Consider the following 26,819-nt stretch of genomic DNA (forward strand, 5'->3'; position numbering starts at 1 on the left):
TACGAATAAAGTATGTAAGGAAGATAAGGGAAGATAATATCGTAAATTTAATCGCTCCATGCAATAAAGGCAACAGGTACAATTCTTATTCCCTATTTGCAAGGCATTCGACATTAGGATACATGTAACATCTAATTATGTTGTGTCCGACAATAAAGGGATGATGACGCGAAAAGAGTTGAAATCTAGAACCTGACAACAATTATTCGAATAAAAATGACAGAACAGCTTAGATAATGCCAAGAAATGATTTAATTGTTGCAGGATGAACATGATTTATAACGTAATACATATCCATAACATCATCTAGCCATTTCATTTTACTGAACATCTGCATTGCTACTTGTACACAGACAAAAAACTGCATGTTTCTGATCATCTGACCAGTTATCCTTAAGACGGAGACCAGCCTTTTCAACAATGTGCAGTAGTTGTTCAAGGGTATATTTATAACTATATCCATCTCCCTCATGGAAATAAAGACGCTCGCCCTTCTCCATCACCAGGTCTATACCAAGTCCAGCTGTGGAATAAAGAACATCAATATGACCACTTGACACGATTTATGTTTACATTTTGTCATTCTTTGAACTTTGAATAACAATGACGCATAATAGACTGTGAAATATTATGGAAGAGAGAAAGGAAACTGTTCGGGCAATGGTAAATTTAATAGCTTTAACAGCTCTACAAATACTATTTCTGCTCTAATGTTGGTAAGATTATGATATATATATTGTCCATTTAATAAAAACACTCATTATAAAAAAAAAAACGCGCAAAGGCAGTTCATGTAAAAATACTTTTTTATGATAAAAATGAATGTAAATCCAAGTATTTTGTCATACATGATTTCTAAATTGGACACATTTATACATAAAGTAAATCTGAGCCCGATTCGTTCTGCAGGATGTTCCATGCTAAAACGTGTTTTGAGGATGCGACATGAAATACCAAACCGAGTTCTCATACAAGATTCTACAGAAAAAAATAAACTAGAATTAAAAATCTTACGTATAAGATACTGGATGTTTTCCTGTGCCTGCATGTAGACCTGTATGTAGCTTAGCAAATGGGGCTCTTTGTTACAAACAAAATCCACCTCATAAGTGAATTTTTTTAGGTCGATTTTACTTCCGGTTTCTTTGTTCAGTCGGACGACAGCGTTTTGTATGAATGTGCGTGCTATCCCTGTTGCGATAGAATATTCCGAAGAAATGGCAATATTATATCTCAATGGTTTTATATACACATGTTGCACATAAATGCTACAATTTGCCCATGTTAATTGCATTTCGTATGATTTGAATAACAGTTTTGACTAAATAATTGTAAATAATTTGGAGTCGAACCAAGCTGATCTTTTCAATTTTAGTCTACATACATAGTTTCATTAAGCTCGGCGCATATTTACTCAAGTTATCATGTTCACAAGATTTAATAATTATAATTGCGAAGGGCAATGACTCTGTAAGTTATTATATAATCAGTAAATTTTCGAACTTTTGTGATATCTTTCCAATTTTAGTCTAAGTACAAAGTTTCATGAAGCTGAGTGCATATTAATTCAAGTTATCGTATTCACAAGGTCCAATATTAATTATCAGTGGAAAGAGCAATAACTCCGTAAACTATCATTGGATCAAACTCATTTTCGAAGTCGTCCGAGATATTTCTAATGTTAGTCTACATACAACGTTTCATTAAGCTCGGTTCATATTTGCTCAAGTACTCGTGCTGAAAAGGTCCAATAGTAAAAACTAGTGGAAAGGGCAATAACTCCGTAAATCACTGTCGAATCAAGCTGATTTTCAAACTCGTCCGAGATCGTTCCAATGTTACTCTACATATGGTCAGATGCCCTAAAAATCAAGCAATCAAACCGAGTATGAGGAATATTACCTTGGTCGTCATTGTAAGCCTTAATAACAGTCTCTTTGTCTTGAGTAATGTCAGCACTGAACACTAGACGACATCTGTCTGGAAAATAAAATTTTGAAACATAATATAGTACTATATTATATTTACATTGATGTAGTTAACATGCTTTATTAACCTATCACTACACAATATAATACGTTCCTAAAATACTTTTACAACAAGGTTTTGATTAGCATAAAGTTCCGTTAAATTATGTTTTCAATAACAATGGAAGTAGTTATTTTTCTGTGATACTTACCAGACATTATGGTAGAAATCTTGCTGAGAATATTCACCTGCTCTGCATATGTCAGGTTGACGATACTACCAAACCACAAGATAATTTTGGGTCCCTCCATCATTCTGTAATATACCAGATAAAACACAGATACATTCGCTAATAAGAAAATTTTCTCTTTAAAATAAAAAAATATAATTGTGATTTTAAGATTTAAGATTAAATTATATTAAATATGCTCCACCGCTGACAAAAAGTATTTTTTTCACTATCAAAAACAGGAGGAGACGATTTAGTATTTTTCTTCAGTTACAAAAGTTACTTACTTTACACCATTACCACAATTAAAAAGTTTGAGCTTCTAATTTTACTTCAAGTTGAAATATGAAAGATAATTAATTGCATCTCGAAAAAATTCCGTGGCACTATATCCTATATGAAATAAAGTACTGATTGCGCATGCACCAAAAGCGAAAAAAGTTATTTTATATCATTTTTTGTATTAATTAGGCATATATATATACACGATTAAACACCAATTATTGTTCAAATGATGAATATCATTTATGCTCTGTCGGCGGTGGAGCATCTTTAAAATATATATTCCCCTAATAAATCTACACGAATTTGCCAAAATTAAGTTTTTGTATTTGTTATATCTGAAGATATGACCTTGTGATAGCACTAAGGACAAGAGTCCCACCACTAGGAAGGCACGAATATACTGCATTCTCCAAAATACAGAAGAGACTTCCTGAGATGACATTGGCTGATAATAAGACGTTAAGCTGTACCAACTATCCATCAAACCTTGGGTCAAATACATAATAAATCTCGTTGCGTATCAATACTCAGTTGGGCTTCCTATTAACATCAATGGTCATTTTTGGACGACCCCTATGCAAGCAATATGTCGCAGTGTGCGAATGTGTTAGGATGTTACAGTATATTCATGTTGAGTCTCCACTTTAATGTGTATTTAACAAAACAAACTTTATTGTATAATTACCTTAGTTCTTCTATTGCCTTTACGTAGTCTTCGGCTATGGGTTTAACATCTAGGGAGTCGCCGTATTCCTTTGTCAAATCTTTTACTGACGCCATGAGGAAATCTTTTAAAAATTAAAAAAAAACATAAGTAATGCATATCAAATGGAAACAGTAATGCTATGGTATGGACCGCCTTCATTTCAAAATGTTTGAGAACCAGTCTGACAAGTGAAAAGTTTTATGACTATTTATCAATTCCAAGGCAGGGGCGTAGGAAGGGGGGGGGGGGGGGGGGGGGGGGGGGGGGCAATTGCCCCCCCCCCCCCCGTTCCCCAGGATGGGGGGCAAACATGTCTTTTTGCCCCCCCATTTTCGCCCAGTGAAATGTTCTAAAAATGCACATTTGAATGTAAAAAGGGTCCTCCTGTTCATTTTTGTACTTCATTTTAAAAAATTTTCTGCTGCGCGGCGCGTTTCCTTAAAGGGACAATTCACTCAGGCGAATTCTTTTACAAGACCAAGAAGCAAAATATGGCATAAATGTATTGTTCTACATTTCTTATGAAACACATAACATAAAATATTGACAAATTCCATGCCATTGTTTAGTATTTTAATTAATATTGTTGAAATATCAAATCGTTGATCAATACGATTAAGCAGGTACAATATGGACGCTGTACCCATACCGAGCCAAAGTCACTCACGTTAAACAAATAAACTACATAACCACTGAGAAGGTGATTGAATGATTTTTATGCAAGACAATTCATCTAATAAGGTGAACACACTACTGTCAGAGCGGTTTGAGCAGTTCTAGACAAAAGTTGCATTACTCTACGAGCAAGGGACAGGGTTCGGCATACAAGAAGTTCGACCACAATGTATAATGGCGGACAGCGAGCGAGTTTGAACATCTGCACACATATCACAACCATGGACTTTCATGCATATCATAGTAAAACCGACAGGTTTAATTTCCATTAGAACTGTTTTTTGCCGATATATGTACAAATTATAATGTTCTCTTTGACTGAATTGTCCCTTTAAACGTTCAAGCACGTAATATTCATACTTTGATAATGAAAAATTAATACACACGAACTAGACTAAAAATGCCCATCAAGGGATTATACTATTTCAAAAAATGCTTCTTAAAAGATTAATTTGTTTATATGTCTTAGCAAGGATTTTTTTTTTCATATACGTCCTTGGTCTTAGCAAGACAATCAATTCGTTATTATTTTGAGTTACACAACGATGTGCCGATGGTGTGAATCCGGTATGTTCAGTTGCATAATGGTATGAGAACACTCACAATTATCATTTCTAAATGCAGGTAACTTCAAATCGAAATTTACTGTGTTAAGAACGCTTTAAAATCATCAAAATACATTATAAAACTAATCTCGGCCATTCAAAATCGTAATATATTTTTCTCGGGGGCAATCCACGGACCACCATACAACAAAAAATTGCGCCTTAAACGCTCGCAAATTCATCAAAATACATCGTCAAATTCTAAATCGTAATTTTTTTTCCGGGGGAGACCCCCGGACCCCCCACCCCCCCCCCCCCCCCAAACACCAAAATCACGTGCCTGCGGCCCTCGCAAATTCAACAAAATGCATTGTAAAACTCATCTCTCCCATTCAAAATCGTACATTTTATTCCCCGGGGGTAGACCCCCGCACCCCTCCCCCCCCAAACACCAAAATCTCGCGCCTTCGGCGCATGCAAAATCATCAAAATTCTAAATCGTAATATTATTCCAGGGGATACCGCGGACCCCCCAAAATCCCAGGCTAATTTGCGTATTCATTAATTTCCTGTTAGCGATGCCACTTTCTATATATACAACTGATGTGTACAAGGATTATATGTAATGATATATGAAAAAATCAAGTATCTCCTGTGGCGCGCGAAGGGGGGGGGGGGATTACGAAATATTGGGGACCTTTGCCCCCCCGTTACGTTTCATCTTCCTACGCCACTGCAAGGTATTCTTAAACACAATTGAGTTTAAACAAAGTGTGTATAGGGGCTAACTTAAGGTGTTACTAAAGGAACCAATAATGTATACAACAAGAATCGTGAACCGACTTTCTTCTTTCCGACGTAACTTTGTTAAAACAAATTCCTTTTGTTGCAATAGGACTAGGATTGCGAGAGGTTATTTAATGCAAGGGCCTAGGCTCTCTAAGGTAAATCAGTTTTGTATAATCTCAGCAACAGGTTCTTGGACCAAACCAAAGGCAATATGTCTTCAGGTCAATTTGACCTGAAATTGACATGAGATTCACCTGAAATTAAGGTCTTTACATGAAGATTTTTTTTCATGTCAATTTCTGAAAAAAATCTTCATGTGAATTCATATCAAAATCTTCATATGAATTTCAGGTCAATTTCACCTGATTTTTTCACATCAATTTCAGGTCAAGATTTTTACCTGAAATCACTTATTTTGCTTTTTTTCAGGCAAGTTTGACCTGAAAAATTTACCTGAAATTGACATGAATTTAACTGAAGACATATTGCCTGATATAAATTTGAAAAAAAAGTTAACGATAAACAGGCCGATAAGGTCTTTTTCATGGTATGATTGTGAAGGGGGGGGGGGGGGTAATATTGCTTAAAATCGATATATCTGAATCTTCTTTCACATTACAATGCACTAGCATTAAGTTTTGTAGTTAAACGAAAACAAGGTAACCGTTATTGTATAAGGCTATGCCATGTATATGATTCACAAGAATGCTCAATATATGAATTAAACACTAACCTTCAGATACATCTACAGGGTAAAATGAGAGATGTTTTTGACTTTTCAGCAATTCGTCAATAACATATCTGGTTTTGGAGCAATTTCCACTTCCAAGGTCTACCAAGGTTACATCATATGGGACACGGGGAATTATAGCCTTTAAATAAACACAATAATATCGAAATAGACTAACGACAACATATTACAATTATCAGTCTGTAATTTAGCAACGATTTTACTTCTGTAATAACAATAAAAACAGCGTGTATCGTGATTTACATTTCTCGATTACTTTGGGATATGACTATTCTGCAAGTAACTGGCCTTTTTGTATGGTCATAAAAGACGAATAAAGTTATGATATTATGCTTTTTCCAGACATCTCTTTTGACACCGCTTCGTTTTTCCCTGAACAAGACACACCAGAGTCTAAGTAGTTTCTACTCCTGCGTAACGTTCATCATTAAGGGAGTGGGACGACTGGTTTACTTGTTCTGAGTATAATGTGCTCAGGTTTGGTGTGTTGCCCGTTGATATGATTCGGTAAGATAGTACTATAAACTGGACAAGAGTTTCCACCAATACAAACAGATACATGACGAACATGCTACAACCTCCAAAACATACGGACATGTGATCAAGGCTAACTAGATACATGAGTGTTTATGTCAAAGATAAACTGAATTTTGTACAACAATGATGTTTCTCACTCCAATGACAAACAAGAGGCCTATGGGCCTTAACGGTCGTTTAGAATGAAACAAAGACATATAACCACTAATAAACTGGCCCTTGAAGTTGGTCAGTGATTTTATGAATTAAACTTTTTAATCTATGAAGAGTATTTACTTCCATCAAACCTGGGAACTCAGAATTTTCTTTTTAATTTTAAGTCATTTTGACCCCGTTTGACCCCGCCCCTCTTGTCTCCCAGGGGGTCAGCGAGGACTGATATGCATGTTAAAATATTATATCTTAGGCTACTAAATCTAATAAAGTTTGACTCATTTCCTATGAAAACTGAGCAAATAATGTTCATAAATGTGTTTTTCATATATAAACTAAAGTAAACTAGAATCCCTCCCTAAGGTGAAACGTGAGACCCCAGGGTTATATAATTCACAATTTTCATAAAACACCTTAAGACCTTTCCATTTATAAAGAGTATTTGATTCTACTATTTCCAGAATTTAAGAAGAAGATTTTTGAAGTTTTAGCCTATTTGCCCATTTTGGCCCCGCCCCTTTGCCACCAGGACCAATATAGATATTATATCAAAATGCTATCTCAGGCTAATAATTCTAAACAAGTGTGGGTAATTTCCTATAAAAAATGAGCAAAAAAAATGTGTTTTCGTTATACAAACTATAGTAAATTGACCCCCTTCCAAGAGGTCATATAAAATTCACGATTTCTTTAACAAGTCCTTAAGGCCTTTCAATATATGAAAAGTATTTGATTCTACCATTTTCAGAATTTTAGAAAAAGGTTTTTGAAGTTTAAGCCTATTTGACACCTTTTGGGTCCCGCCCCACTGTCTCCAGGGGGTGGGGCCGCGGTGGCCTAGTGGTTAAGATGTCCCGACATATTACCACAAGCCCTCCACCTCTGGGATGCGGGTTCGAATCCCATGTGGGGCAGTTGCCAGGTACTGACCGCTGGCCGGTGGTTTTTCTCGGGGTACTCCGGCTTTCCTCCACCAACAAACCTGGCACGTCCTTACATGACCCTGGCTGTTAATAGGACGTAAAACCAAACCAAAACCAAACAAACCCCAGGGGGTCGGCAAGGACCAATATGAATATATTAAAATACTATCTCAGGCTAATAATTATAACTAAGTTTGACTAATTTCCTATGAAAATTGAGCCATAAGTGTTTTCCTAATATAAACTGTAGTAAACTTGACCTCCTCCCAAGGGGGAAATGTGAGACCCCAGGGTCATATAATTCACATTTTAAAGGACCTTAAGACCCATTTATGGAGAGTATATGATTCTAATATTTCCAGAATTTCAGTAGAAGATTTTTGAAGTTTTAGCCTATTTGCCCATTTTGGCCCCGCCCTCTGCTACCAGGAGGTCGGACAGGACCAATATGGATATTATATTAAAATTCTATATCAGGCTAATAATTCTAAACAAGATTGACTAATTTCCTATGAAAAATGCGCATAAGACCTCAAAGGCCCCTGGGGTCAGTTATGGGAAATTTGTTGATTTCATACTGATAGGTCTGACAAAATTTGACTCATTTCCTATCACAAATGACCAAATAAGGCTCAAAAATGTGTTTTCCCAATATATACTATGGCCTTGTTCCTTAAAAGCTGTGTGCAAAATTTCATTGAAATTGCTTCAGCAGTTTTGGAGAAGAAGTCGAAAATGTAAATTGTTTACGACATACGACGCACGACGACGGACAAAAGGCGATTAGAATAGGTCACTTGAAACTTCGTCTCAGGTGACCTAACTATACACGAATCTCTTAAAACTTTATTTCCTTCTAAACGTGGCATTGTGTACACTGTACAACTTCATGTGATGATCTAATGCTGAGAGAAAGGATTTAGTAAATAATAATTATGTTAATAATATTATAATAGTCACCAGTTGTTATAAAATGTCAATCATCTACATCTTAAAGTCGAAAATGAGTAATGTTTATACGTTATACGTATGTTTAATGGTTATAGAAAGATTATTACAGCACATTGCAATATATAATCTTCGACCAAAATTTATACATTTTACATTGACGAAATAAGTACACATTACACAGTAATACTTCATACACTCTCTTCTGTGTGTTATGTGTAACAGGAAACATCTAAATCTGAACTGTTCATCGAAGTGTGAACGAAGGCAATCATTCAGACATACCTGTATATTTTCTTGTAGTGCCGATACCTGGCTACTTGTAAAATAATAATTAGTATTCTCTGTCGCGAAGATATGGTGAAGTTTGGATCCAGTCTCGTCATAGTTATACCAAGAAGGTATATATCGTTGAGATGACGTCAGTCCTCTTGTTAACATTCGCTTGATATCGTCTTCCATGGCTCTAACTAGTCGTGAGACAAATTCTAGACATGTAGGCGATAACTTTTCAAGTATTCCATGATATTATAAAATTTGACCTTTTCTATATAAAATAATTAGTACCAATGTATGTATGACACTCATATTCAAGGCCAGGGTCTATGAAACGGAGCAAAATATTACGAGGTGCATGACTGAAATTTATCATAACAAGACAGATGTAAATGTAAGAACCTTCAGATTAATCAACAACATCCGCCATAAACTAGAATACGTCCCGATAAATACTTCCCTGAAAATTCGTCCGATACTAATTCAATACCCATTTGATAAATCTGAAAACCTACCGAAAAAAACGTAATAGATATCTAAAATTTCCAAAACAAGCATTTTATGTATATACTTATTAAATCATTACAAATGATAAAGTGTACCGTACCGTCTAAGAAAACGAGTTTGGACAAGTAAAATAAATGCAATATACTCACGTATATATGTCAATAACCTACCCTAAATAGCGACAATTGAATACAGTTAATGCAACTTGTTCAATATAAAGACCAATATGACATAGCAAATATTTTATTGGTGGTATTTAATGTTATACAGCCCTGTGTGACATCTTGCTTTTTAATATCGCCATAACGATTAGACGTTTAATTAGTAGTTATAGTATTCCACATGTTCATAAAATATTTTCCACAGCCACTGTAGTTGAAAGGAGTACACTCTCATTCGGTTTAGTGACTGATTTATTCCTCTACTTTAAAAAGCTTCGAGCGAAACCAGGTAAATAATTGCAAATTTCTTTTTAAATGTCATAATGGTTTCAGGATAAATCTGAATGCACGGGTTTTATCTTGCAAGTTTTATTTTGCTGCTCGACTTAGCAAAACCTTGTCATCTCGGCTTTCCTAAAGCCCCCATCAAAGGGTTACATGTACCTCTCAAAGGTTAGACTTCTATTTTATACAGGGATTTCAAGAAATGACCCATTTGGTGGCCATTTTGAACATTTTAATTTTCAACAGTTATTGCTTGAATTGTTTTTACTTTCAAACAATCACTGTAAAAAAGTAGACATCGGTTTGGGAAATAATACACTTTTGTCACCTGACATTTTAGTTGAACACGTTAATTTTTAGATGAGACTAACAAGTAAATCAACCAATCCCGCCCTACCAAACCCCCGCAAGCCACCCCTTCCTTAATTTTCATAGCAAATATTTTATTAGTCGTATTTAATGTTATATAGCCCTGTGTGACATCTTGCGTTTTAATATCGCCATAACAATTAAACGTTTAATTAGTCGTTGCAGTGTTTAATTGTTCAATTTCCACAAATAAATGTCCTGCGGGTAGGGCGTAAGAATTGTACTAGCCGCCTCTATTGCATTTTAGGCTCAATTGAACACGTTTATTTTTAAATGGAGCAAACAAGTAAGCACAAAGCCCTCATTTTTTATCAGCATTTAGAACGGACAACCTTGTCACTATTGATATACAAAATAATTTCAAAAGTTTATTACCAGAACTGTATCTACAAAGGGTTAGATCTGGCAAAAATTACTGAAATATACGGTATATTTGGTATCTCATAATTAAGGGTAAGGGGTAGCATACGTTGCTATTCTGAGATGAAGTTAAAGTCTACTTAAACATAACTATAAAATTTCAAAGGAATGCGAAATACACTTCTCACATATACATCTATACACTTAAGCAATAAACTGTTACCAGATTGGACATACAGTTGATATGAAGCCCATCCGGAAGAAAGATAAATAGAATGACGCCCGTTAGGGCGCCATGAATATTTATCTTTCGGACGGATGGGCTTCATATCAACTGTATGTCCAATCTGGTAACAGTTTACTACTTATATTTCCATTACGATCATTCGAATTCAAAACTACACACGTATATCCTTTAAATTTCCCGCTTGCGCTAGTGTTGACGTCACCAAGTTCAATAGACGGAACAGCAATAGCATCAACTTCTGAATATAGTTCAACACAAAACGGTTTGAAACAAGCGAACAAATGAAAATTATGCGATGACGTTTTTTTAATACAAGTGATTTTGTCAACACGATAATACTATTAAATTTCATAGACTACACAACTTTAAAACCACTTTTGAAATTGTTTGACCGTTATGTATAGGCGTAAGTATACATTGAATACATTGTCAGTGACGCGGCGAAAACGTTAGATATTCATACGCTTGACCAGATTGGAGTTCATAGCCAGATATTGCCCATCTGGATTAACATAGATTAAACGGGAAACTGGAAGTAGAATGGAAATATATGTATGTAAATAACGTAATTGAATACAGTTAATGTAATAAGTTCTTTAATATAAAACCAATGCGGCATAACAAATATTTTATTACTTTTTATTAGTGGTATTTAATGTCGTATAGCAATGTGTGACAATGTTTTAATATTGCCATAACAATTAAACTTTTCCTCAGTGGTTTTCGTGTTCAATAGTTAAATTTCTGCAATTAACGATATTCCTTTGTATACAATTTCATGAAGAATGCATTTTTGTTGAAGATGAATTCAAATAAGGGTCAAAGAAGTAATATCAACAGGATTTTTCAGATGACACAGGATCCAATCAAACGTAAGTCTGTTGGATACGAATTACTTCAAATGGTAAATATGGGACAAGGAAGTAATTCCAACCGTGTGGACAAAACAAAATTGTCAAATTTTCGAGGCGATCTGCCCCTATATCAAGACATACAAAACGAACACGATTACATAATAGGATACGTGATGAATTCAGATAGAAACAAATGAACAATTTCGAGTTCCAAAGGAAACATATCTAATGAACAAAATACATGTAATATTGATTAATATACAAAAAAAAAAACCCAACAAAAAACAACAGGTTAGATAGTGAAGCTGTAGCGGTTGATGCATTCACAACGTATATGTTTTATTATTTATTTCAAAGTGACAAAACATCCTGCATTTCAACGCTCCATACACATTATACTTCATTCCTGGACTCTTGAAACATTATACTTCATCCTTGCACTCTTGAAACCACCCCCAGCTTTCATCTACATTTATAATGAGCAGCCTTTTCCTTATTGATATGCAAAATCTTTTTAATATCAAAACTCTTTCACTCGGTATTTGGACCAATCGTACATCGGGTTGGTCCCAACACCTCGGGAAAGAGGCATTCTTCCAAATGTATGGACACATTCCAATGTCACTGCAATTTATAAAGGCTAAGATAGATGATCTGATCGATCGAATTTCCAACCAATCTCTGTTACTTCTATTTTTAGTAAAATACTAGAATAAAATCGTTTTCAAATAAATGCTCAATTTTCTATCAGAGAATGCTAAAATTTCCAGAGAGTTTTTGCCTTAAAAGTCAGCTAGTTTATTTTTCAATTATGTTTAACATTAGACTCTAGTATATATATACGTTTCTTAATTCCATGGGTTTTCGAATTGGTTGTTTTGGTTGTTTGTTTAATTAAATTCGCGTCGTATTGACACCTAGGGTCACGTAAGTACGGCCTCCCATACATGCAGTGTATAGCGTCCATGACGTGTGCGTGTTTTGCAGTATATTCATGTTGTATCTTGTACAGTGGAACTCTTGTTGAGTATATTTATGATAATAATTAAAAAGTTTGTGTGAGGCTCGTCTTAGTTTGGCGTAGGGTGGTTAGACCGTAATATCACGTGTCTTCAAATTACTATCCAGTTAACAATAAACCAACATTGTTAATGGTACTCCCACCTCAAGTGTCAGTCTTGAAAACAATTCATCTCGATTTTCTCTTTCGTATCCGTAGAACAGCAACATTACACAAGGTTTTCATATGTTTGATGGAAACTAATGTTAATTATGTTCTTAAACAAATACAGAAAAAGGAAATTTAATTCTCTTCAAACATTATTAAGAAGAAGCACAACTGAAGGTGTCATTAAGATACAAAATCCCATGTCCAATCCCAATTGTCAACAGTAAATGACAATAATATATGTTTAAAATAAAAAAAAGCACAACAATAACATACATGTACCGCCATTTCTTCAGATATATACAGCCATCCACAGGAATCACACTGCGTACAGACGATGTGACGTGACCCTAGCAGTTAGTAGGACGTTAATCAGCCAACCAATCCAGGAATACCACAGAACCAGCTTGAATCATAGGCTTTTGGCTCTAGATTAACATCTCTATATATATGCAATATGTATCAAGGTCTGTAAGTTGGTCGGCCATAAAACACAATCAGATTTCAAAAAAATGAATATTACAAAATGCTCCACCGCTGACAAATGGTATTTCGTCTCCATTAAAAATTTGAGCAGATGATTTAGTATTTTCTTCAGTTACTAAAGTTAACCTACTTTACACATTTATCGCAAACGAAAAGTTTGAGCTTCTTATTTTACTTCAAGACAGAAATTTTGGAAAAAAAAATTGCACCCACAAAAAAATTTCGTGGTTTTATGTCATATATGGAATGAAGTACTGATTGTGCCGGGACCAAAAGCAAAAACAAATTATTTTAAATTATTTTTTGTGTTAAGTAGACATATATAAACATTGTATACACGATTAAACACGTTAATGCTCTGTCGGCGGTGGAGCATCTTTAAGAAAGCGTATAAGCTTATAATTTGGTATATGATATAAAATATATCATGCCGTATAAATAAACTCGAGCTCAGTTATCGGTAATATTTTGGGTGCTATCTATTTGAACTCCATTCACTCATTTTGTCACCAGTTTCAGCCGTGTGGGATTTATCGGTTAACCTCTATGGTCATATCAGGTTGTGCGCGCTCACTGTGGAGGCCGTTCCCAATAGGACATATATAATAAATAAATAAAAAGTTGATTGTAAGATATATGCAGTGTTCACTGTAAAATTTTTATAAGCAGTGCTTAGAAGGACATAACCTCAAATTCTACAGAAATGCTTCAGAAAAGTGGGTTTTACAGCGAATTGGTGAAAGTGAGCCTCGTTGTATGGCGTTTGAATTGTACCTGCTGCCCCTATATATAGCTATTGCATGATCGTAAAAGGCGACTAAATTTATAATCTTTTCTTTTCTTCCTAACGTCTCCCTTGAAACCGCTCACTTTTGGCTTTTTTGCTGAGCGCTCGCCCATGTGAGGTAGGCTGGGTATAGTCCCCTGGCCGAGGCACACCAAAGTCTATAAAGTGGTAGTTTTTGCTCCTGCTTAGCGTTTAGCATACAGGGAGTAGGACGACTGGTTCGCCCTAAGTCAGTATAATGTGACCGTGTGGGATATGTTGCTTGGTGTCTGCGGCAGCATGCGTCAGTGATATAGCGCTATAAAAAGGGCAACAGTTCAACTATACAAGAAGACACAACACGTACATACCGCAGTCTCCCAATACACGCACCTCGCACTTCACACACGCTACACACTGCATACATTGGAGGCCATCCTTACATGACCATAGCCCAGTTTCATGAACACTCCTTAGCTTTAAGGAATTCCCTAAATTAAAATTCTCCATCAGATTTTAAGGTTCCTTAACTTAGGGAGCTTTCCTTAACTGACGCAACACTTTCCTTTGGCGAATTTTAAATTAAGGAATTCCATAGACTTTAAGGAATGTTCATGGAACTAGGCCCTGAGCTGTTAACAGGACATTAAAATAATCAAACAAACAAACAAATCTGACGAGGCCTCCTCCACTGATGTTCCTCTCGTAAACATTGTGGATTTCAATTTCCAAATATTTTATTGACAAAAAGATGTTAGTGTCAATTGGGTTAGACATCAGGCGTAGCCTATCTTAGTCCTCTCCCGATATTGGTGGTACAAACTAATACTTATATAAAACATATATACATGATGAGGTTTATAAAAATAAGGGGAGGTAACTCCTAGATGAGGAATGACATAATTTTTGATCATATTTATTGTAACTCTATAAATTAACAATTAATTTTCATTTTTTATATGATAACCAAATATTATCACATAATTCTAACTATACTTGATAGTGTGTATATTTTGTGATATTGGTCCTATTCGCCACAACAGATACAGGCTTGTGGATAAATGGAGGCTATTGAATGACTCTTTCGTGAGCATTCTGGATGATATGGCGTTTAGTGATTATGTACATTGTAATATGAATCAGGTACAGTGGTCAGATTTTAATTTAAATAAGAATGACACTGTGATTAACATTTATGTATAGATATTATACAACATGAACATTGAGGCTTACATAAACCCCATCGAAACTCTGTATGGTACTCACTCCCCCAGTGGGTAGTCACTCCCCCAGTGGGTAGTCACTCCCCCAGTGTCATAATGAGTGCTGGACACATTTAGTCGTCCGGAATAAAGTACTGACACCACAATTCAGCGTTTGACTCCATTCAACTCTATAATACACCAACACACAGAAATAAAAGAACCTTCACATTGATGCCATGACATCCGACTGGACCTGGAGTTTGGGCAAAGCTACTGCCACTTACAATCATTGGTTTCCCAGGTACGTAGATTTGTCATATTAACTCTTTTACAAGAGAATATGTGTATGGTTATTACTTGTTTTACTATGATAAGTTACCACATTTAGCATGTTCATGAATTATGTCGATTGTTTTTATCACAAATTTCAGATTATCCTTAATGTTTATATATACTATTTTTCTATTACACAAATACACAATTTACATATTTTTATAGGAAATTTCATCTCACGTGATTACACACTGAGAAATATATGTGTTTAGAAACTAGGACACATTTTATTGTTAGAGGCAGATAAGTGATGTAATTAAACACACGTGAATTTGTAGTTGCTCTGATACTCGTATAACATAATAATATGCACATTATATATTTTTATATGTAGCCAGGTGTTGTTTACATCATTTTAAATCATCGCGCCATTCGTCATTTAAATGTATGTAAAGTGCACGTGCCGCACGGACCACTTGTCCACACTCTAATCACCGGCCTCTCCCCACCGCACTCTCACTTCACCTCTCGACAGGAACGGACGTCCCTGTCGAGCTCAACCCCAGCATTCAATTCACCATTGTCACATAGAGGCAAGAAGCCCTGGTAAGTATCTGTATGAAAGTGTTCATTAAACGTATTCATCATGTAAATATAATATGTCCATTTCTGTCCATTTATATCACCGTGTGAATGACGTGTGAGAGAACTTATACTTTTATACTTTATCTGCTTTGCAGGTCTTCGTACCAATTAATAAACATTTGTACCAAAAGACAGCGTCCCTTATTATTTTGGGGAACCCATGCTACAAATTGGCGCCCAACGTGGTTTGGTATTTTGTGGAAGACCAGGGCTGCGCCGACAAACCGGAGCAGGTGCCCGCCATAGCGGTGGATCCGCGATCCGTATGGGAGGATCTGTGACCCGGAATTCGAAGTGACCTTTGTGTTAGTGTGTGTTTACGTATCGTCCTGTTTCGACGCCAAGAATACGGCAGTTCGTTAGTGTTTGCATTGGTTGTATAACGTGTATCGTACCAAGTTTGGCTGAAGACAGACTGTACTTGTGACAGGATGACTTTGATATCGCCACGTGTGCTTGCGCATATGTGCATTTGATAATTGATGATTCGCGAGTGACTGTTGTTGGCATTGCTAACGTGTGAAGTTATAGACATTCAAATACTTTATTGTGATTAATAATTTGATTTCTATGTTGCTATTATGTATCAATAATTATTCGTAAATCATATATAACTTTAAATTGATATAGTCATTAGAATTAATTATAAATTTTGACACATTTACACATTAATTTTTTTGTAACTGTTGTTGATCTCAAAATTGACTTCAGTAGCCTAATTTCCATTTCACATTCTATTTTGCTAGTTAGCTTAAATTGTCCTCGTGTTTCTCAGCTTATCATGTACTTTGTATGATTATTATGACCATAACTGTCAGGATGCTTGTGTGTGGGTTTGTGAGTGATATTTCATGTATTCATTGTTCTAGTTTTCTTGCCAGGGCTGGAAGGATTTGATCACTGTCACTGAGCACCATCACCATCATCATCATCATCATCATCATTGACTCATCATCATGATAGGTTACCTCCCTTGCACTATACCCTGATTCCCAAATGCACATCATGGAGTAAGGTAAGCATGTATGTATATCTGCATTGATCCTGTTTTCAACTGTGTTTCATCATATTGTCATATTTATTCATTGATTTGCACCTGGCTGCCTACTCTTGGTAATTCTTGTATATTAATTTTGTAATTGTTGTTTACTGTTGATAGTTGTCATTGATATCTATAACTAGTGTTATCAACAGGGGCAAAATATATTTTGTATCCACTTTTGTCATTCTGGACCTCAGATAATTCTAATGAGTTTGAGTAAGTTGGAGAAGTATTTAGATAAACCAATTGAATCCCCACAAAGGTTATCTAGTAGACCTATACTTGTAACTAGTAGAAAAGGTTTTTCTTTGCGTAGGAATTTGGATTTAATCAAATGTTTAGGGTTCGAACTAGAAATAAATTGTTGGCCTGGAGCAAATTTCAATCAAACTTATATTTGGCTTAAGTCAAATCTTGCTGGTAAACAAAGAAAGTATGGGGATATCACATTATACATCTGGATAGGTACGTGTGACTTAACCAGCAAGAAGGGCAAATTTATAGATCTCGCTCAAAACAGCGACAATGAGTGTGAGGAATTTATTCATTTTCAAATTGATAGGATTGTATCATTTGTTAAGAACTTTTCAACAATCAAACTAATATTTTTTAGATATTCCTCCATATTCAATTGTATCCTGGAATACTTATAAGGGTCACCAGTGCCCTGATTTGTTTATAGATCAGGATAGGATTCTGGATGGCAGAATTACTTTATTAAACAATTACATTCAGGAGGTAGACCAACGATTAGGTGTAAAATCTCTAAATTTTAGAGCAGACCTTTTGAAATACCAGAGAAAAGGCAGGAAACCTGTGATTAATTTTGAGTTATTTAAAGACGGTGTTCATCCCGGCAGAGTTTTGGCTCGGGTATGGATGAAGCGTTTTGTCACTAAAATTTTTCATGATTGTGTATGATTGTTTATTTTGCATTTATTACTTATTGTAAGCTTGTATGTTGACATAACCTGTATATATATATACAGTTATGCCCAGTCCAATAAAGATGGATCATGATACAGTAGGTATGGATGATGGGAAGGGAGCTGGAGTAGCTTCTGGCGGCCCAGGGGATAAACAGGTTAAACCTGGGGTCAAAATTGATCCCGAATCACCTACAATGTCTGATGATGACATGATTAGACATCTCTTGTCCAAAGGGAAATATGTTATATCCACTAAGGGTACTGTGGATGGAACTGGTATTAAACCATCAGTTATTCCCCCCTTGGATAGAGGGAGATCTAGTTCTATTTCATTTTTAAATAGCACAAGTAATGATGGCACTTCATCATTTTCGGGTAATAGGTCCCATACTGTACCCAAGATTCCACCATTTTCTGGGGATGACCCTCCCATGAAAGGGGACATATCCTATATGGAGTGGAGATTTGAGATCAGGAGTTTGGACAGAGACCCAGATGTCTCTCCCAGCTTGTTGATTCAGGCGATCCGTCGGTCGTTGCGTGGTACTGCGCGACGTATGATTATGACGTTAGGGGAGGGGTCTACTGTACCACAGATTTTGTCCAAATTAGATTCTTTATTTGGCGATACATCAACTCATGGTATGGTCATGCAGGAATTTTTTAATTCAAAACAAAGACCTGATGAGTGTGTTGTCAATTTTGGGTGTCGATTGGAATCACTATTACAGACAGCGATAGATAATGGTTCCTTACACAGGTCGGCAAAAAATGATCTCTTGCGTCACAAATTTTGGACGTCACTATACTCGGATCAGTTACGGAGTCAGACTAGGCATAAATATGATTCGATAACGAGTTATGACCAACTATTGCGAGAAATCCGCATGGTGGAAAAAGAAATCAATATTTCTAAACAGGATACTGTACATTCCACTGATAACAAGAAAAAGGTTAAGAGCCAGAGTCACTCTGTTACTTGTGAACTTGAACAGCAACAGGTAACTACTAATCCTTCAGAGATTAGCAAGGACTTTCAGAATAAACTCAAAGATGTTGAGGACAGACTCTCGGCTAGAATCGATCAAAAATTTGATCAGATTCTCTCTAAACTTGGTAATGCGGAGCATGGCAAATCAGGCCAAGGTCATAATAAGGGTCAAGGACAGAGGTCAAATAGAGGTCGTGGTTACCGGGGTAACCGAAACAATCCTAAATCAGGTCAGGATAAGGGTAAGTCCAAGGAGCACCCAAATAACTAGCGGTCTCTGCTAGTGGCCGCGTAGAGACCGTCAATGAAGGTCAAGGTCAAGGTCACACTGATATTTTGAATCGTTTGGTAGGAGTATCCAACGAATGTCATGTGGTCATTGAGGGACACAAAGTCAAGTGTTTGATAGACAGTGGTTCTATGGTTTCCACTATGTCATATGGATTTTATAAGAAGTTGTCCAATAAACCTGAGTTACAGGATTTGAATACACTTGCTGTAGATATAACAGTGGCCAATGGTTCTAAGTTAAATTACTTAGGATATATTGAGTTAGATTTGTGTATACCTTTCATAAATGACAAACCATTCAGCATTCTATCTTTGATCGTGCCTGACACTGATTATAACAAGACTTGTCCTGTGTTGTTAGGAACAAATGTTATTCGTTTAGTTAGAGATCTAAACGTTGATGAAACTTATTCAAGTATACCTACATCATGGCAAACAGCAATCGATAGTATTACCTGTTCTTACACTGTGAAATCTTTTAACAGGAAGTCTGTCAAGCTGGCTCCTTATGAGTCCATGGTAGTTAACGGTATGGTCCGGGGTATTGACCCGGGTACTTCAAATCTCGTTACAGAAAACTTTTATGATACTAACCTTAAGTATACAGTCTCTGCCCCAGAGTTGTTAGGGTTAGACAGAATGTGTCTAGTGTCAAGTTACCTGTGAAGATCTGTAATATTACAGCGAAGCCAATAGTTATTAACCCGAGGGCAACCCTCTGTCTTGCTAATGAGGTTAAAATTGTTGATAATCTGGCTTCAGATTCACAGGTTGACTCTCCAGTGTCCTTACCTGAGGAACTGGGTCTTCATGTTGACACACAAAATCTTTCTGAGGCGCAGCTGCTGAGGGTTCGTCAGGTTTTAGGTAATTGGAAGCATGCATTTTCCACCAGTGCTTTTGATATCGGCTGTACAAACATTGTTAAGCACAAGATCGACCTCATCGAGGAAAGGCCTTTTAAGCAGCCTTACCGGAAAATACCTCCCGGCATGTATGAGGAAGTGCGACAGCATATACGTGATATGCTGGAAGCTGATGTTATTACGGAGAGTAAAAGTCCATTCTCTAGTAATGTGGTACTTGTTCGCAAGAAAGACGGTAGTCTACGTTTTTGTATTGATTACCGTATGTTGAACTCTCGTACGCGCAGAGATGCATATATGTTACCTCGATTCGACGACACCGTGGATACTTTATGCGGGTCGCGATATTTTTCGAAGCTAGACCTTCGTTCGGGTTATTGGCAGGTCGAGGTAGACGAAGCTGATAGAGAGAAAACCGCATTTTCCGTGGGCAATTTGGGTTTCTGGGAAACCAAGCGGATGGGTTTTGGTCTCACGAATGCACCAGCTACATTCCAGCGTTTAATGGAAAAGTGCATGGGTGATATGCATCTGCGCGAATGTCTCATCTTTCTTGACGATATTTTGATATTCTCCAAAACTTTTGACGAACACCTCGTAAGGTTAGAGTCCGTATTCGCAAGACTCGTACAGCACGGCTTGAAACTTAAACCATCCAAGTGTGAGCTTTTTAAGTCTTCAGTGACATATCTCGGTCATGTCGTCTCAGAGCACGGTATAGCAACAGACCCTGAAAAGGTGTCTGCTGTTAAGGATTGGCCCGAGCCAAAGAACGTAAAGGATTTACGTCAGTTTTTAGGATTTAGTGGCTATTATCGGCGATTTTTAAAGGATTATGCCAAGGTAGTCCAGCCTCTTAATAGTCTGCTTCAAGGCCATGACTTGAAGAAAAAAACCAAAACGGCTAAGTCTCGAAAGTCTAAGCCTAAGGCTAAAGCCAAATGGGTTTGGGGTACACCACAGCAGGAGGCCTTTGATTTGGTTAAACAAAAACTGACGCAACCCCCTGTTCTGGCATATGCTGACTTCTCAAAAGATTTTCTTGTACATACAGATGCCAGTTCTTTAGGCTTGGGTGCAGTTTTGTACCAGGTACAAGAGGGAAAGGAGAAAGTAATTGCGTATGCGAGTCGGGGCCTTAGACCCAGTGAACGGAATTATCCGGCACATAAATTAGAATTTCTAGCATTGAAATGGGCGGTTACAGAGAAGCTTCATGATTATCTCTATGGTAATAAGTTTGAAGTTGTCACAGACAATAACCCCTTAACTTATGTGCTGGGTAAGGCCAAGCTGGATGCTACCGGTCAGAGGTGGGTAGCAGCGCTAGCCAACTATGATTTCACTCTGAGATACCGAGCTGGGAAAAAAAACCTAGATGCCGATGGTCTCTCTAGAATGTCACAGGTCCAAACCGATTCTGTTCATGCCATATGCCAGTCTATGGTGTCTAACTTGCCTCCATTAGCGGACAGTGTATCGGATGTTGCCGTAGCTCATGTGGCCAGTGAGTTTGCGGTGGAATCTGATACTATTAGCACAGTAGACTGGAAACAGGAACAACAGGTGGATCAGGACATTGCTAGGGTTTCCGATCTGGTGAGAACCGGTTTTCATCCCAGGGGGAAACCATTACAGAATGAGTCCCCATATGTGCAAAAACTTTTAAGAGCTTGGAACAAATTGTGTTTGCGAGATGGTGTTCTCTATAGAACCGCTTCTCTCGATGGTCAGAAAGTAAATCAGCTCGTCCTTCCGAAGCATTATCATTCCTTAGCACTTAAGGGTGTCCATGATGATGTTGGACACCAGGGAAGGGAGAAAACTCTTTGGTTGGCACGTCAACGCTTTTACTGGCCTGGTATGGAGAAGGATGTAAACACTAAAGTTGACACTTGTGGCCGCTGTATAAGACGTAAGACTCCAGTTAAACCAGTTGCTGAGTTGGTGCCAATAGAATCCTCTAGACCACTTCAGATACTCTGTATCGATTTCCTCAGTCTTGAGAAATCCTCAAGTGGTTATGAAAACATTCTGGTTATAACCGATCACTTCACTAGGTATGCGCAGGCAGTGCCATGTCGTAACCAGACAGCACACACAACAGCTAAGGCTTTGTACGAAAAGTTCATTGCCTACTACAGCTTCCCTGAGCAGCTTCATAGTGATCAAGGGCGTAACTTTGAGAGTAAGGTGATAAAGGAGCTGTGTAAAATCGCAGGGGTTCAGAAGACCAGAACCACTCCTTATCATCCTCAGGCAAACGGCTCAGCCGAAAGGTTCAACAGAACACTCCTAGGGATGCTTGCAACCCTCGAGGAGCATGAAAAACCAGACTGGACCTCTTATATAGCGCCCCTGGTTCAAGCCTATAATTCAACAAAGAGCGATGCCACCGGCTATCCACCACATTACTTAATGTTTGGTTGGCATCCTCGATTGTCAGTAGACGCGTTTCTTGGCTTCAACCCAGCCGAGCAACAGGAATCTGTGGACCCGTCGTCCTATGTTGGTAAACTACGGGGCCGCATGGAATTTGCGTACGAGACTGCCCGTCGTACCGCATCTAAAAGAGCTGCTCAGAACAAAGACCGATATGACCGGTCAGTTCGAGAGTCGAAGTTGGAGGTTGGTGACCGTGTTTTGGTTCGCAAAACTGGTCTCAAGGGAAAGAATAAATTAGCTGATAGGTGGGAACAGGAACCCTATTTGGTGACTTCTATTCCAAATAGTGATATTCCGGTCTATAAGGTTGCACCCGAATGTGGTAAGGGATCGAAACGAACCCTTCACAGAAACATGCTGCTTCCTTTCCACTCAATTCCAGTGGACGTTCCTCCTCAGGGAGCTAACCGTAAGGTTAACCGACCAAAACAGTCAATCCCTGAACGACGACATAGTCCAGACCCAACTTCCACATCTGAATCTGATTCAGAGTCGGATACTGAGCTCTGTCCTGTTGTAAGAAAACGTACAAGACAGTCGAGAAACCGTAAGCCCAGTGAGGTAGGCCTTAGTCCAATTCCCCGACCTAGTCGATCCACTATCGATTTAGGTATGACAGGACCTAACGAACCTGTGTCACCACAGGAACTCCATATCGACCCTCCGGAGAGTCTCCACTCAGCCACTCCATCTACGGAACACCCTATTGATGATACCATCAGTGTTGTGGACGAGATTGAGGTTGATGAGAGCGTGGTTTCTCAACCTGTTCCAAGGAGGTCAACTCGGCCATCTAAACCTCCAGAGCGTTGGGGCTATACGGTTTCCTCTTTAGCAGCTGTGAGTAAAGAGTCAGGGGAAATCTTTGTGTGATTAGAACTTACACAATATCCAATTTTATCCAATACTATGAGTAGCCTCCCTTGGAAAGTTGATACCGACTGGTAGGGGGTCCCCCAACCGTTGGAGATTAAGTTCCAGAGTGGGAATGTATTTTTTAATGTCATTTTATATTTTATCTTGTGATCAACCTCATTTTATTGATACCATGTTTTTTATGTATTAGTATCCTTCCAGATACAAGCAACCACCACCTGTTGTCAGGTATGGGGCCCCCAAACCGTCAGCAGTGGTGTGTTGTAGTACGATGGTGGGTGTGTTATTTCGGTCGTAAAACCAGAAAGAATTAGAGTGAGTTTCTTTTTGTTAACGTTACACATGTCATCCAGAACTTAGACTGCTTTATTCTTTAAGCCAGTATAAATGTTCTATTATTAGCATGTCCCATTTAAAGGTCCCTTCTGCAAAGATGGTTCCTGTCTCTCCTGTGCTATTGCTCCTAAATAGGGTTCCTTTGTAGTAAACCATACCTATATTAGTTCCTATTTCTAGGGCACTACCAGTTCTAGTGCGGTAGTCTCTGTGATATTTTTATCGTTAAATTATCTTTAAAAATGTCCTATTGAGAAATGCCAGGTGTCATTTAACAAAGCGGGGGAGTATGTAGCCAGGTGTTGTTTACATCATTTTAAATCATCGCGCCATTCGTCATTTAAATGTATGTAAAGTGCACGTGCCGCACGGACCACTTGTCCACACTCTAATCACCGGCCTCTCCCCACCGCACTCTCACTTCACCTCTCGACAGGAACGGACGTCCCTGTCGAGCTCAACCCCAGCATTCAATTCACCATTGTCACAAAGAGGCAAGAAGCCCTGGTAAGTATCTGTATGAAAGTGTTCATTAAACGTATTCATCATGTAAATATAATATGTCCATTTCTGTCCATTTATATCACCGTGTGAATGACGTATGAGAGAACTTATACTTTTATACTTTATCTGCTTTGCAGGTCTTCGTACCAATTAATAAACATTTGTACCAAAAGACAGCGTCCCTTATTATTTTGGGGAACCCATGCTACATATATATATAACATTTTTCATTAGACATAATACACATTATGATTATATTATTTATTTCATTATTTGAGGACATTATTACCTTATGCAGTTGAATGCAACGTTAACATTAGATAGTTTTCTCCTACATTATACATTTTACATATCCGTTACTAAACTTACGGAACTTTCTTTGAGTGTACTGGTCATATAGTTTCAATCATGTCTTGAGTTTAGTCGCAAGTACATACGTCAGCCAGACGCTTTCATTACTTATCATTTACCCAATGGCAATAGCATATTCCCTTAATCATTCCAATTCAATCATATGCAAGGTTCATCTATAGTACAGCATTCATTTATGGAAAAGGATATGCAGTAATCCAGTACACATGTACTTATGACTTATCCAGTACACATGTAATTATGACTTATCCAGTACATATGTACTTATGACTTATCCAGTACACATGTACTTATGACTTATCCAGTACACATGTACTTATGACTTATCCAGTACACATGTACATATGACTTATCCAGTACACATGTACTTATGACTTATCCAGTACACATGTACTTATGACTTATCCAGTACACATGTAATAATGACTTATCCAGTACTCATGTACATATGATTTATCCAGTACACATATACTTATGACTTATCCAGTACACATGTACATATGACTTATCCAGTACACATGTATTTATGACTTATCCAGTACACATGTAATTATGACTTATCCAGTACACATGTACAAATGACTTATCCAGTACACATGTACATATGATTTATCCAGTACACATATATTTATGAATTATCCAGTACACATGTACATATGACTTATCCAGTACACATGTACATATTGTTATGTATGACACTAAATACATGTAGTTATGAGATAAGGGAGATAACTCCTATAGCTTTATTATCAATACATCCTATAAAGTTCATATCATTGATTTAGGTTATAGAACTTTCTAGAATATTATCATGTATAAACAAATATGTTTTTTAAACATTTTGATTATAAGTAGAGATCTAGAATGATCTATTTCCAGAAAGTTATGTGTGTTTATTTGTTTACTGTTTTTAGTTAGATATTTCTAGAAGTAGAAGGTTCTCCAATATTCTTGAACTAGGGTTTAGCTATATATACTCCAACTGTCCAAAGCTGATCAGAACTGTAATGAGAACTGTAATGAGAACTGTAATGAGACCTGTAATTAGACATATCAAGAATTGTACAGCGCCATATAAGATTCTATTGGGAGAGCTATTGTGACTTTATCTGTGGATTATTACAACACTTTGTGTGAATTTATTCATATTGCCGGGAACTTTACAAATCATCTGTGGACATTCATTTTCCTTGTGGATTTGTGATTATTGTTAATTTGAAACCTGGAAGGATCAAGGGTTATACCAGGACATTCGCATACAGATAAGTAACACTTTAAATCATCGTATTACTCTAGTACCACCACCAATTACTTTAGATATTGTAAACCATCTCTGTATAATATTTTATATATAATTAAATTGTGTTTTGAATTTAGCTGCTAGTTTCTCATTTCTGTTATTCTGGGTCATAACAGAATTGGGGGCTCGTGTCCGAGATCGATATTTAATTTGTGAAATCTAACTTTGAAAAATTAATTTAGAAATTTTCAAAATTTGTGTAAAAACTTTGAGTTTACATTTGAAACCAACAGCTAGATAAACATGACTACTATGGAGGTAGAACAATTTGTTAAAGCGCCATCCCTGGAAGTTCTTTTAAGTTAGTAAGAAGGATTTACTGTTATTGGGTAAACATTTAGGCCTTACTATCAAAACTAATTTGAGGAAAGCTGAAATTAGGAATGTAATTATAAGATATTTTGTTGACAATGGCAAATTTGACTCTAGTGCATTAGATAATATAGAGGAAACAGTCACTTCAGAAATCCAAATTAGACAAATGGAACTTGAACATGAAATGAAAATGAAACAAATAGAGAAAGAAATGAGAGAAAGAGAAATAGAAAAGGAGTTAAGAGAAAAAGAAATAGACAAAGAAAGAGAGTTAAGAGAAAAAGAAATTGAGAAAGAATTAAAAGAAAAAGAGAGAGAGATCAGATGTTAGAGCTAGAGAAGCATAAAATTCAAGCTGAAACAGAACTTAGAATTAAAGAATTAGAACTAGCTTCTCAGGACAGTTCAAGTAATCCAACTTTTAGGGGTTTACAAGGGAAC

The 26,819-nt window shown here is 37.0% G+C and overlaps 2 protein-coding genes across 2 annotated transcripts; one reads left to right on the forward strand and one right to left on the reverse strand.

The window, feature by feature from the left end:
* Positions 1-246: 246 nt before the first annotated feature.
* Positions 247-8,971, reverse strand: LOC138317010 (histidine N-alpha-methyltransferase-like). Its single transcript, XM_069258643.1, has 7 exons — positions 8,795-8,971; positions 5,931-6,069; positions 3,168-3,270; positions 2,180-2,283; positions 1,903-1,980; positions 1,015-1,191; positions 247-523 (listed from the first exon to the last, which is right to left on the reverse strand). The coding sequence occupies exons 1-7, from the start codon at positions 8,969-8,971 to the stop codon at positions 321-323; spliced, it is 981 nt and encodes a 326-aa protein (XP_069114744.1). The 3' UTR covers positions 247-320.
* Positions 8,972-17,767: 8,796 nt separating this feature from the next.
* Positions 17,768-19,953, forward strand: LOC138315825 (uncharacterized). The gene has a single exon (XM_069257116.1). It carries the CDS (start codon positions 18,145-18,147, stop codon positions 19,342-19,344), a length of 1,200 nt encoding a protein of 399 aa, XP_069113217.1. The 5' UTR covers positions 17,768-18,144; the 3' UTR covers positions 19,345-19,953.
* The last annotated feature ends 6,866 nt before the right edge of the window (positions 19,954-26,819 follow it).

The sequence above is a fragment of the Argopecten irradians genome, chromosome 2 (assembly GCF_041381155.1).
Source record: "Argopecten irradians isolate NY chromosome 2, Ai_NY, whole genome shotgun sequence".
Taxonomy (NCBI): Eukaryota; Metazoa; Mollusca; class Bivalvia; order Pectinida; family Pectinidae; genus Argopecten; species Argopecten irradians.